General features: G+C 47.7%; 1 protein-coding gene across 2 annotated transcripts in view; it reads left to right on the forward strand.

Moving 5' to 3' along the window:
- The window catches only part of Dock1 (dedicator of cytokinesis 1), a 455,412-nt gene that overhangs the window by 277,140 nt on the left and 163,895 nt on the right, over window positions 1-14,377 (forward strand). For both annotated transcript variants that reach the window (XM_047551998.1, XM_047551999.1), the window contains exons 28-29: window positions 6,587-6,688; window positions 14,059-14,153. In XM_047551998.1, coding sequence (XP_047407954.1) covers window positions 6,587-6,688; window positions 14,059-14,153 — 197 coding nt within the window. The remainder of the gene's footprint in view (window positions 1-6,586; window positions 6,689-14,058; window positions 14,154-14,377) is intronic.

Genomic DNA, 14,377 nt, shown 5'->3' on the forward strand with positions numbered 1-14,377 from the left:
TAGTTTTATCAACCATAATGTTTTCATTTTTGTGGAGCTTCTTTTTACAAACATTTCTCACTCTGTGGTTCTTTATAAAATAAGTAAATCACAGTATTTTGGAAACTAAATGAGTGAAAATTAACCACACATTGAATAAAGACATCTTGGGGCTGAATTTGTCTCTAGATGAGAGCGCACAGCCCTCAAGTATCTGAGCACATGGCCACCTACGAAGTGCGTCCTTATTAAGTTTAAATCGGGATTGTACAGTGAATACCTGGTGACAGATGATCTGTTGTTATGCACGGCCCTCCTGGATTCCCTACCCTTTGAACACCTGGCACGTGAAGTCCTTCCTCCCACCCCACCAGCCCTCTGGGGAAGGACTGGTGAGCTCAGATGATGTCAGTGGAAACTCGTTTTCCCATGAACTTTAGTTTTAGCGAGAGAGCCCATTTCAGCTTTTTAATAATGTCTTATGCTTAATAAAATATTTAATCAAAAACAGACGAAGTGCTTTGTCTGGCGCAGCCAGGGCTGTGTGACGCTCAGTGTGTGCGGCCGGCCCGCGGCACCAGCTCTCTTCTGCATGTCCGAGAGCCTCTCAGCTCAGGTCCCCTCCCGCCCCTCCAAGTCCCAGCAGAGTTCTGAGGCAGCTTCAAGGAAATTCCGTGTGCTACGAGAGCATGGAAGTGGGGGAATCAAAACAACGGGGAAATCGTCTTTTTTGTTCCACAGATATAAAGTAAAAGAACAGTTGTATTGGGATTGTAGAATTGGAAAGGAATTTCCCAAGTATTTATCATCGTAATGATGACTTTACATCTAAACAGTCTGCTATGTAGCGTCTATAGGCAAATGGTCTATTTGTCCTGATAATCAGCTATTCCCAGGACTGTCTGCTCCGTTTTCAATTCTCAAGGCACGGTGACAAAAGTCTTTTGGCTTTTCCTTTTCCTTTCCCCTCTAGAATGTTTCGAATCACTGTTTTATCCCTGATCTGCTCACACACACAGAGACCATGTACGGCTGGCTCTCAGTGGCCTTGTGTTCTGAATACGCATACCCTTACAGTGATACTATATCATTTAATTAATCAATTTTTATTTTTAAGATATTTAAGTTTCTTGAACTATAGCTCACGTAAAATTGAATCCGTCTCTTTATAGTGCACAATTTCATAACTTTTAGTACATTCGCAGAGTCGTTCATTAGCACAATCAATTTGAGAGCATTTGCGTCACCCTAAAGGAAACCTGTCCTTTTATCAGCCACTCCCTGTCTCCCCAGGCCCCCAGCCCAGGTAATTACTAGCCTACTTCCTGTCTTCATAAGCTTGCCTTTTCTGGACATTCTTAGAAATGCAGCCACACAGTGTCTGGTCTTCTGTGACCAGCTTGCAGTTTGTACAAAGAATTCAGCTGGAATTTTGATAAGAAGTGTAAGGAATCTGTAGATCAGTCTGAGAATGTTGCTCTACCAGCGAGGCCATCTTTCCATTGACTTAAACCTTCTTTAATTTCTTTCAACAATATTTTTGATATTAACAATATTCAATGCAAACTTTCTTAGATATTCCTATTTTATTATTTTTGGTGATTTAGTGAATAGAATTATTTTCTGAGACTCATTTGGCCGTTGCTAATGTATATGAAAACTGGCTGTTGTATTTTAATCCTGTGTTCTGCAATCTGATAAATGTGAATCTTTTATCATTTTGCAAAAATAGTTTTTAATTATCCATCTTCTTTGTTCTTTCTTTGGGGAATTCCTGTTTATTAGATATTCAATCTCTTGAATGAATTCTTTCTCTTTCTCTTAGAGTGTGTTTGTGATTTTGTTCTATTTCTGCAGGATTTCATCATTTTTATCTCCCCAAATTTATAGTTTAATGTTTATTTCTGTCGACATACTTCAAATACTCTCAGATTTAAAATTAAAACTCCTTTCTTTGCTCCTCTTTCTTTTTTATAACATGATGTTCTTGTTTCATTGATCTAATCTCATATATACAAAGGGTAGTAATTACAGTTCTTTAAATTCTCATATGTGCCTTACTTGTTTTCCTTTCCTCTGGGTTTTGTTTTTGTTTATTAATGCTCTGTGAACTCTGTACCTGAGGCCCTGGTATCTGAATCAGATCCTCTGCCTCCCAGAGCACACCCTCCACGTTGAGGCTGGTGCCATTTGCAAGGTGAGCCTGGGTGGGACGTGGCTGGCTGTCAGAACCTAGTGGTCTGTATTATTGGATGGGCTCTTCGGTCGATCAGTTTCCCCAAAGACTCAACCCGTGCTCTTGTTTAGTGTGTGAATGAGGTCACAGCTGGCTGGGCCTTAGTCTCACCTTGCTGATGTGCTGGGAGGGAACAGAGGAGCGAATGTGGCATTTGTGACTGGTTTGTTTTCCTTAGGTGTTTGCTTGCCAGCCTTTCTCTTTTGTTTCTTCAGGCACCTCCTTTGCCTCATGTTCATGAGTGAGTGGGGGTCATTTGTCTTCCCCACCTCACAGGCAGCCTTAGAAAGTTTTTTGTTGTTGTTGTTTTTTGTTTTTTCCAATACTGCACAGTAAACCCAGAGATGCTTTAACCTTGAACTGTACCCCCAGCCCTTTATATTTCTTAATTTTGAGATGGGGTCTCACGCGTTGCTGAGGCTGGCCTTGAACTTGTGATCCTCCTTCCTCGGCCTCCTGAGTCATTGGGATTGCAGGTGTGGCCCACTGTGCCCAGCAACCAGGCCTCCACTTTGCAGCTTCCAGACTTTCCTGGACTCTGGTTTCTTCTACTCTCAGTTTCTTGGTCCTGCTGTGTTTGTCCATGTTTGTTCTTCTGATACCTTTTCATATCATTAAAATGGTTCACATTTGCATGGTTAATATTTAATGATTGTATGATATTTCATTGAAACAATATGATAAAATATGCAATTTAACAATTAAAACTACAGGACACCCAGTTCAACTTGAACTTCAGGTGAACAATTTCTTTCCAATACATGTAAATCCCATGCAGCGTTTCCAGTGCAGTGTTTGGGACATATTTGTTTTGCTCTTTGTCTGAAATTCAAATTGAAGTGGGCATCCTGTGTTTTATTCTGCAACCTACAAAATTCCTATCACTTACACACTTTCTTCCTTTGAACACCTAGATATTTTTCCATGATGCAATGGACATCTTTGTGCATAAAATTCCTATTCCGAATTGCTTTCTTGGTGGGTTGTTAGAAGTAAAATGATTGAGGAGATGAGTGTTTTCTCCAAGACTTTTCCAAGACTTTTGCCAAATCGCTTCTTAAAAAGGTTATAGCAATTTATGCTCCTACCAGCAGCGTACGAGAGTCCTCATTCCCTGTTCCCTTGCTAACATTATCATCACTTAAATACTTCTTTGCTATTTTGGCAGGGAAATAATGATATATCATTTTCATCTCTGATTACTAATGAGGTTCACATTTTTTGTTTATTAAGCATTCAATGTCCTGATTTTGAAATTTTCTGCAAGTGCATTCTGACTTCTCTGCCCTTACTTTGCATTGCTTTGAAGTCATAGGAGCAGGTCTTGTTTTTACTTAGTTAATTGCTTTTACTCAGCAGCTCAGGCTGGAGCCGGATCCCCAGGCTCAAGTTCAGGATAGGTTCTACACAATGGCTCACCCCCAGCCTACCTGCCAGCCTACCTGTCATTTAAAAATAAAGCCTCCCCATGACTCCTAAGTGCATTTACAATAAATCAATTAAAACACCAAGTATACTAATTTTCTTCTGAGCCTGCAGGATTCAGGCTTTCTTTTCACACTTTTCCCCCATTTTTGTTCCTAAGGCAGGACTGATTTGAAGCACAGCTTCTGCACATACCCGCTTCCCTACCACAGGGAGGCTGCGAGGGGTTCTGCTGCATTCCCATGGCCAGTGGACTCCGCGGCACCAGCAGTGCTTCCCTTAGGAAAGTGCCCATACTTGGCCGGGTGTTGTGGTGCACACCTGTAACCCCAGCAGCTTGGGAGGCTTAGGCAGGAGGATCATGAGTTCAAAGTCAGCCCCAGCAACTTAGCAAGGCCCTGTCTCAAAAAAAAAAAAAAAACTGGGTTCAATTCCCAGTGCCACAGAAAGCACTGGTACCAGAGGATGGGGCTCATTCCCAACGGAAGGGTCCAGGGAGCACCTCCGTGGACTTCAATAGACGCACTACCGCTTTCCTAGTGAGGCCCCTCGTGCCAACATAGAAATGCACTGAGGTGGCAGGTGGCGCTTCCCTGAGAAAGGCAAGACGAAAGTGCTCAGGTGGCTTTTGGCGTGTGTCCTGGTGGCTGTACGGGCAGCACTCCTCTCGCTCCCGGTGATGGCCTGTCCTTCTACCCTGGCTGGGCCTCTCCAGGGCCTGTTTGGCGGCCTGCTCAGGTGCAGCTTGGCCAACCATGCCTTCCGTGGCCTCTCTTTCCAGAGTTGCTCTGACTGCAGTTTTGCACGTCTGGCTTCGCATCACTTCCTACGCGTGGCCTCGCGAGGGTTCTCCACCATTGTGGGCGGTTTCCGGAATTGAGCCCGGCGTGTCCCACCTTGGTCCCTGGGCCTGACTCTGCAGGCGCAGACTCGTCTCATTGATGCTGCTCCGGGCTCCTGCCCTCAGCATCTCCAGGCCTCTCAGGGGTCCCTTTTCCTTCTGCTTTCGCCCTGGTGTTTGAAGTTTCCCACTTTGCTGTGCTACTTCTGATCAAAGATAGCTGGTGGACTGTGCTGTCCTGCAGGAGCTACTCTGAGCACTTGCCAGGTGCACCTGGCTTGACACAGGTGTGTTGGCGCTTGGGGAGAGCTCCTCGTCTCCCAGGGAGGGGACCAGGTCACCGAGGGCATCAAGGTGGAATTGAGGGCACAGTGCTGTGGAGCCTGTCCATTCTTCATCCTCTCCCGATTCTTTGCCTCCTGTTGGCCATCAGCAGTAGCCTCAGATTTCTCGGAGAAAGAATTAGTATGTACAGGTAGATAAGAGGGAATGAAATGAGATCAGCCTGCGAGTCCCCGCCTTAGAGCCCTGGAGTGCTGGTTTCATAGCCAGCTTGGCTGTTTCTTTCCCAGAGTCTGGAGCCTCTGAGCCTTAGTCCCACAGCCTGTAAAGGGGGTCCAGAGAGTCCACCCCATGCTGATACAGGGTTCTGGTTTTCACAGCCCTGGCACATGCAATCTCAGGACAGTTATCCAAAGGAAGCCATCTCATGAGTAAAATACAGGATATAAAGGCAGCTGCTCTTGAGCCCAATGGGATGCCAAATATTTACAAATTTCAAAAGTTCATATTCATAAATAGACATTTCATCATTTTACTAATTGTTCCTCTAATGCAAAACAAGTATTATCTAGCTCTTTCCCTGAACACCACCAACTTGGAACCTAAATCTCAGCAATTATCATCATTCACAAATTACATTTCTGGGCAACTGGAAGATACCATATCATCATTATTGTATTGTTCAATTTGTGTAATGCATCCTTCGAGGATTCGTTCGGAAGCATGTGCATATACTGTAGATACTAAACGGGTTGCAGAAAGTGTTGGACTTGAACACGCCACTGCGGACGCACATTCCCAATTCATACCGCAGACACTTAGGCATTCAGATACTTTGCTGGAAAAAGTTGAGTTAGTAAAAGAACACAACTTGGGCGCTCATTTACCGGGGGAAAATAGGGACATGTCTGAAACTATGCCTCGTCCTATGCTTCTGCCAGGCTTGTGCTGGTCTAATGGGAGGAAATATATGGCTTCTGTGTCATAAATGCCATTAATTTAGGGGCACACACTTAAAAACAGGGAAGGCACTGCAGAGTCGTTAGCCCCCAGCCTGGGGGTGGGAACCGCAATGGTACACCCCCAGCACGCTCCCACCCGAGCCCACAGACACCCACACACCACAGCACACCCCGGCCTCATCCCTTGCTCACTGTTCTGGCTTCTCACTCTCTCTACGTCTTGAGTTTATCTGCTGTTTTCTTCTTTCCTCCTCCTTTCCCTTTGCAGCCAGTTCTGTCTGGTATGAGAAATTTCCAACTCTCTCACTTGACATTCTGGTGAGCCCGCTCTCCTCCCACCCATCTTCTCCAGGAAGAGAATTGGACCATAACTCACCGCGGAGTCGGTGGCGATTGCCTCTAAATTGGCCAAGGGGGACACAGGCAGATTTTGAGCAATAAAAGACCTCTCTCTGCCACGGCCCAAGAGGAGGGGACACGCACATGGGGTGCTTGATGATGAGGGCAGCAAGTTCCAGGAGAGCACAAAACACGAGCAACCTTGATTTCCATCCTGCCTGTAATTTTTGCATATTTAATACAAAAATATTTAAAGGTTTGTTTTTCCAGTCTGGACAACCATGTGTCAGGAGGCATCTAATGCAGTCAGGGAGAAAGAAATATACACTCTCCTTCCAAAAATCTCAAGGTCGAAAGGGACTAGTCCTGTGCTCTCAGCCTTGAGCAAGACCTGGCAGGATGCAGGGCTCCACCTGGCCCCCTTGTCTCTCTCAGATGGCTTAGAAGCCGACGCTTGACTGACAGCAACCCTCCCCAACCGTTCTCTCTCCCATCTGATTCCATCTTCTGATCCATTCACAGGGGAACTTCGTGGCGTGCATGACAGCTATTTTACGGCAAATGGAAGATTATCATTATGCTCACCTGATCAAGACTTTCGGGAAGATGAGGACTGATGTTGTGGTGGGTGTCCTTTTCATCCGTTGTTATATGCCTGTATGACATTGGTATTTCCATTTTACATAGATTTATGCATAAGCACATGCCTCTGAGTGATTAAGTGTTCCTGATAAGACCAGAATCCTGACCTGCAGACTCCAGTCCAGTGTCCGTCTGGAGAACCAACCTCTTGTCCTCTCTGGTCAGTCCTCTCCTGTGCTTTGGGGTGGGTGGCAGCTGGAGATGTTTCCTGCAAGGACTGTCATCAACTCCCATTCTTGGCTGGTAGAAGCCTGGCAGGCTTTCCGGTCTTAAGCTGCACACCATTATTAATTAGCTCTGATCATGGAAGCTCATCAACATTCCTCCAAATAATTCTCTGGTCACCTTCAGTGGAACTCTGATGCAACTTAATTAGGAAAAGCATCATGGACAAAGTTCATGGCTCCCCAGTGACCTGAAATTCCATTGCCATATGGTCAATATCCTTCGAGAAGCTGCAGCCAATCCCATTGGCAGAGTTCCCAATCAGATGTTGACGTGAGCTCCTGGATTTTACTCCCAGGGATCCACCAGCTCCTATAGAATACCCATAGGTTCCTGCGCAGTACGCAAACCTGGCTGGAGTGTGCACAACAGGGCTCTCTCTGCTTGACATCTATCTGATTAAGGGATGGGAAGAAGAGAATGATTTTTATGATTTTTTTTGTGTCAAGGAATTTTTTTCTAGGACAATTATTTAATTGTTGCCACAATAGGTAGGTAGGAAGGTAGATAAAATTCTAAGAAGAACAAAAACGAATCTATATCTCAAAATTACAGCAGTTTCCCTTACATAAAAATCAGGGTACAAGAAAGCATTCCTGTTTGTATGGATGTATATTTTGGTTTTCTTTGACTATTAATGAATAGTTTACAGTAGAGGCATACTCAAATATGAGATATATATCACATTTTATCCTAGGATTCATGTGAAATCATGGCATATTGAAATCAGATTTTGTATTTACAGCTTGTAGTGCCATAATTGAATCTTAAATGTGTCCATATATCCTGCTTCGGTCAGTGAAAAGAATAGTTATAACTTGAAGCTCTATGAATAATTTCATAGATAAAATACCAGGCTAAATAATAATAGTTTTCAGAATGAGAAGAATTACCCATCCTGCAAAGTGAAGATTCCAGTTAATAATTTGCACATTAGCAGAACAGTCACGGTCAAAACCCACACACAGAGACTGTTAGAAACATGGCATCTGAACTCCTGATACGGGGGCTCCCGTGTGCTGTGGAAAGTGATCATGACACACGGGGTTTAAATATTGCCGTAATTGATGAATTCCAGGCGGGTGCCCTCTCTCCTTCCTCCAGCAGAGACTCAGATATTTACTCCATGTTGTGGTCCTAATTTCCCAGGGGACATTTTTTTCCTTTTGGCACGGCCAGTCAGAAAATCAATTATTTGCAGACAATTTCATTTCCATTATCAAATGGCATTTGTGATTTGTATATCTCAAATTCTTACTTCAGGGATGGTAAACCATTTTTATTGTTGTTAATGCATCAGAAACTTTGTAAAATCTGTTCCTGTCCATTAATTGTGGGTAGAGAGTATTTGACTCTTTTTCTACTCTAACAACTATTAAAAAACAAAAGATCATTTTGTTTGAAATAATTGGAAGGTATTTAGTATTCCAACACGAGACCATCTCAGCTGCTTTCTGGAAACTTCTTTCTGAAGAGAGTCCACCAGGTTTGTAAGTTCAGCCCTTCTTGCTTAGGTGAGTTGCTCCTGTACACAGTGGCAGCTATTATTGGCGCCAAGTCATGTGTCATAAAGCTGCTGCTTTTACTGTCTCTCCAATGGCGCTCTGATCCAAGGCCGTGAGAGGATCAAGCAGGTGGGGACCTAGAAAGGAAGAGGAATGGACTCGGTCCACACAGTCCTCCCTCACAGTGGGGGCATCCTGTCCTTGAGGATCTGAGCCCCTGACCGTCTTCAGACCCTGCAGTGGACACACCCATCTGCCCACAGTACTGCCACCCTGAGTCCAAGTGTCAGCACCTGGAACAGAAGCAGACAGCTTGCCCCAAGCCTGCATCGCCAGGCGGAGGGTTGAGGACGGTGCTGGACCTTCCAGGGAGACTGTCTTCTTGCTTCTCGTCACAGATCCCCACTACGTGGCTCTGGAAAAACAAAATGTGTATTTGCACCCTCACCAAGGACTCTTCTATGACCACGTGTGGAGGTTTCTCCCACAGCAACCAGTTCTACACAGTGTCCCCTGAGTGTCATGGCTCAGATCGTTTCTGATACTAGAGGTTCCAGGGTCGGCGTAGGTCCACTTGCTAGTCCTGGCTCCCACACTTCTGACCACATACCGTAAATCAGGGGCTCCTACAACCCTCGTTCAGGGTCCGTATTATCTGGAGTTGTTCTCAGAACTCAGGAGACACCTGGCCTGGGTGCACTGGGTTGTTGTAAAGGGTACAACTGCGGCAGCCAGCGGAAGCACCGGAGAGCCTGGCGGGCATGTGGCTGCAGCAACATGTCCCCTCCAGGCCGAGGGCCTCCCAGCACCCCAGGCTGTGCAGCAGCCTAAGCTCATGGAATCTCCTCTCAGAGTTCTTCTAGCATAATCTCCAGCCCACTGCAGGGTTGGGGGCGGGGCTGACAGCTCCGAGCTCCAGTCTCTGTCCTTCAGCCCCACACACCCTCTCACCTCACTGGCCTGAACCGAGGTCTGCTCACGAGGTCTCATGAATGTGCCGCCGCTCTCAGTGCACAGGGAATTCTCAGGGGCTTTCAGCACTCCATCCTGGGACCCTGGGCCGAGACCGTGCATGTTCCTTACTATTACAGCCCCATGGCCTTCAGCCAATGGCTGTTGAGGGCCTGAGTGAAGAGTGAGGTGTCAGGACACAGCGGGTAGAGGCAGCGTGTGGTGGGTGTGGAGGGGATGCAGGGTGAGAACAGAGGGCAGGCCACAGGACCTGTGTGTCTAAAGGACCTAATTATCTAGAGCTGGCCTGCAGGTTCCTGTGGACTCCCCAGTCCTGGGCCAGGCAGGCCTCTGAGCTTCAGCCAATTCCCAGCCCTCTTGCTGGGGTCCCTTCCCGCTTCACACAGCGTCAGCCTGCCGCCCTGGCCGCCTGACCCCTGTCCTGGCCTCTGCAGGCGGATGCAGCCCTGCCCCTCACTGCATCTCAGCTGTCAGTCCCAGGTGACCATCACCCGACCAGAGGCCAGGACACTGCGTGTGCACCTACGGGAACGTGAAAGCAGGTGTGTTGGCAGGGCTGGTGTCCCTGCCCAGGAGGCTTCTGCTGACTTCAGGTCCAGTGTGACAGCCACCAAAGGGGGATGGGCTTATCTCCACTGCTCCATGTTCTGGAAGAGGAGCCGGGCTCTGGACACCTGCTCTTTCTTCCTTGGGACCTTCTCCTGTGAGTGGGGCTCTGATGAAGGCTCTCTACCCTGGACTGAGAATCCGGGGTGAGCAGAACCCTTCCACAGTGAATTCGCTCCGTGGCTGGTCACTGACAACCAGCCTGTATCCGCACGGTGGAGGACCTGAGGTCCTGCAGCTCTCGTGGCTCACAGTCAACCAGAATCCTTCCAGTTAAAGAAAATCATCTTTGCTCTGAAAGGACAGTCCTGTCCAGGGGACAGGCTGGAGTGAAGCAGGGGTCAGGCACCTTCTATGCAAGGAGACAGTGGTGGGGCATTGGCACAGTGGGTGAGGGGACAGTGTGGGGTCAGTGCTCAGGGAAGAGGCATCCCTGGGAGCCCTGGGCGGAGGGGGGGAGGCGTCGGCCACAGCAGATCTCCTCCTAGGCAGCGCGAAAACCTTTGTGTTCTTTGCTTGTTTTATTTTTTTAATTGCTGATTTCCCACTAACTGTTTCGGAATCCTTGTTAAAGCATGTGTTTTTTGAATGACCCTTTTACCCTGAGATCACTGCAGCATCACTAGCAGGGTTCTGCAGCCCTTTGCTGGTTCCTCCGACAGTGATACCTTGCAAAACTGGTACAGTGTGGCAACCAGGGTTTCGACGTCAGTGCAGCCCACCGACCACACCCAGATCTCCCGGCAATACTTGAGGAGGTAGCACGAAGATTTTCAAACACAGAGAAGCTGAAGGCACCGTGCAGGGAGAACAGAGGTTCTCGTCACTTGAGTCCCTCTGCTGCCAGTCCTTCACGTGGTGCTTCCTCTGTGCTTCCCTGAGTGTCTCTGTCGAGACAGCAAGTCCCCTGAGAGACCGAGAGCTGTCAGGATGCTTCTCCCAAGGGGCTCAGCAAGCATCCCTGGGGGTGAGGGGCCTGCGGCGGTTCCATGGCTTCTCAGGCAGAGACAGCTGTCCCTCATTCCGGGGACTCAGGCTTCCTCCATCCTTCTCACACTCACTGTGTTCACGAGGGCTCACTCAAGTCAGGACCCAGTCCAGACTCATCTCTCGAGTGGCTCATGTCCCCTGATGCTCTTTCTTCTTCTGCAGTAAACCCAGCATCCTAGTTTCTCTTCTTTTCCTGGTGTTGCTTTTTGAGTGTTTGAAGACACCATGTCAAGATTCTGTCCCCAGTCTGGATTTGTTGGGATCTGCCTTGTCATACCTTTCAACCGATTTGTCTGTCTTTCCTTGCCACATCCCAGTCTGTCCTGCATTCTGAAAGCTTTGCCTAAAAATTCAAGCTCAGTCTTTAGGCAAGAGTGTTTCAGAGCTGGTGTTGAATGCTTCCTGTTACGTCACTCAGGACACTGGGAGGGCATGCTGAGGCCCACAGTGGTGACGATGCTCGGTTAAAAGGAGGCACCGCCAATGTCCCCACTGCATGCACACATGTCCCTTTTGCACTTACCAAGTGATCTTTTGGATGGAACTGAAATCCACCAAAACTCAACAGCTATTCTATTCCCGACAGTCTTTCATCAGATTGGTTGAAAATTTTCTGATGCCCCTTGTCTGGCACCATCACTCCTTTGACAGCAGAATGGTCATTTCCTTGTTCTGAGTATCGAGAGGCTTTAGTCCAGGGGCACCGGGAAGCCATTGCAGAGGTGGCTTAGTGCAGGATCAGGAGTGTGCTGGGACCTTGATCAAGTTCATAAATGAAAAGATCACTCCGAATGAAGCGTGTGTCAAAGGGTTAAAGATGGACACAGGTAGAGGGTCAGCACTCCCCTGCAGCAGCCCAGGTGTGAGAGGATGCCTCTTTATTGAAGCTTGTGTTTTAGAAATGGAGAGAAGCAGATGGCTTTAGGATAAGAAGACTTTGACTCTGAAATGCACTAAAGATTATTATTAGAGCTGCCCACTTATTATCTAGGACACCCGATGAATAATCAAACTAAAATGTGGGCTGGGAATAAATCAGGTTTGGAAGATGAAAGGTCCTTTCACAGGACATCCCTTGTTGACTGGGGACCTCAGTTTTACAGGCTGCTCTGCCTCACAAGCCTTCCTGGGCAGATGCAGTTGCTTGGACCACCGTGGCTAGTGAATTATGCAGAGCCACAAGGAAGCCTTGCAAAACCCCGTCTCCCACTCTTAGCAGCATTCTGTTTGTTCAGCAAAGTCCCAAAATTTAACAGCTGAGCCATGCTAATGAAGTACGGGACTGCGTCTCTGAGAGAAGAAAAGGAGCTGGGGAAAGATGCTTCTCCTCCAGAATAATGAGAACCAGACCCTGCATCTCAATTATCAGGCTTCGAGGAGTGAACACAAGAAAGCCAGCAAATTCCTGCAAACGGAGGGGCGGCTGAGTTTTAGCACTCCGCCAGCAAAACGTGCAACCCGGGCATCGGAATGGGAAAATCTTGACAAAGTGAGGAAGCTGCATGAAATGCAAATTTCAGTAATTTAACTGGGGGAAGAAGCCAGCTGTGCGTCGGGGGACACCTGGAATGCTCCTACCCTGAGGTCTGGTGGTTGCAGAGATTGCAGCACATCTGCACTGACTTTCCCTCTCGGCCAGGTCACTCACCTCCTGACCTAGAGACCTCCCGGGACAAAGGGTGGCCTCGGTGGCTCCCCGAGTCTTTTTTGTGGCTGAGTATTCCACAGCCCTCCACAGAGCAGACATGACTTGCAGGAACCTGGGTGGCTCTCCAGGTTGCAGAGAAGGTAGGTTCACTTTGGACATCCCCCGGTTGTGCTCACACATTCCGCTCCTGCTTCTCTGCGAGTGGTCCTGGTGGAGAGCTTACTGCTGGGAATTGCTTTATTGGCTGCTGCAATTCTCTTCACCACCTTGGCCTTCACAGCCACTGCACCTAATTATGATTCAATAGATTAAATAAATGAGGAATATCCACTCATTCGGCGTTCTCTGACCACGGCCTCCTTTCTCTCAGCCCACTCGCCGCTGCCTTTCCCCGCCCACCTGCAGGCCTTGAGCACACATGGGCTTCTGGGATGTGCTCTTTTCAGGAGGACCCTTGCTCTGTTCAGGTTAGCACAGAACAAGTCTCAAGGCCTCAGCGTAGGAAATCATCCTACCTCCAACAGGCCCAGGGGAACCCTTCCTGCGACCGTGAGCACTCTTACCAGCCTGGGACAGAGTGGGGAGCCAGGCACACCTAGATCCCTGCTGACCCTGCTGTCAGCCTGGGAAGGACAGAGAGTCCTCTTGGGACACAGAGGCCTGACTGATGGCTCAGCAGGATGGAGCTGCCATGTGGAAGGGTTTGGTGAAGAGCCCACAGGCGCCAGTGCTTTGCAGCAGGCTGAATGTATGCAGATGGCCTGGACATGCCTTGTGTGTTTTAAGTGACATAAGAAGAAGGGAGGGAGAATATTAGGACTTATTGGACTGAATGGGGGTTGTTCCTTTTGAAAAATGGATTTAGAGTAAAAAGGAAAAGCTACAATCTTGCCCATTAGGTTTGGAAAAAAAGATGATGTTCTCCTATAAGCAGAAAGGGCAAGAAAGAGTATTTGTAGCCTTGGGGATCTATTCTTTTTGACAGGTAGGGAGATGTACCCAGGGACCCTTTCTTTCTTTTTATTTTCTTATTTTTACAGACTGCATTTTGATTTATTGTACACATGGGGTACGTCATCTCATTCCTATGGTTGTGCATGATGTAGATTCATACCATTCATGCAATCATACATGTACACATGTGTACATGTAATCATGATGTCCGTCTCACTCAGGGACCCTTTCAAAATTCATGCTGGAGACTGCAGCTCGGTCAGGAGGGTCCCAGGTAAACAAAGACAGAGCTGCTACACTACTCCCATGTTGTACATCTTCACTGGTTTTCAGAATGCTTTCGTTCGGCTAAAAATAAGAGCCTCCTCTAATCTCACCACGCGTGCCTTCTTGGATGTTAACTTCCCCCTTTTCCTGGGTGGGATGATCCAACCGTGTGTTTTCTGTTTCAGGATTTTCTGATGGAAACATTCATCATGTTCAAGAACCTCATCGGGAAGAACGTGTACCCTTTCGACTGGGTGATAATGAACATGATGCAGAACAAGTAAGTGCGCTCATCCCGTGGGAACCGAGCGGTGTCGGGGTCAGGCGGCTTTCGTACAAAGTGCCGCCCCTCCTGTGATACGGGTGGCATAGGGGAGGGGACATGGCATGTTGGCGACTTCTGCATGTCCACAGGGAGCCCGAGCACTAGGCACTGGGGCTTTGTCCCCTAGAGAAGCAGCCTGAGCCAGTTGCTCGGGCAGAGAGGTGCTGCTTGCCATGACT

Source organism: Sciurus carolinensis, chromosome 5, assembly GCF_902686445.1.
Source record: "Sciurus carolinensis chromosome 5, mSciCar1.2, whole genome shotgun sequence".
NCBI lineage: Eukaryota > Metazoa > Chordata > Mammalia > Rodentia > Sciuridae > Sciurus > Sciurus carolinensis.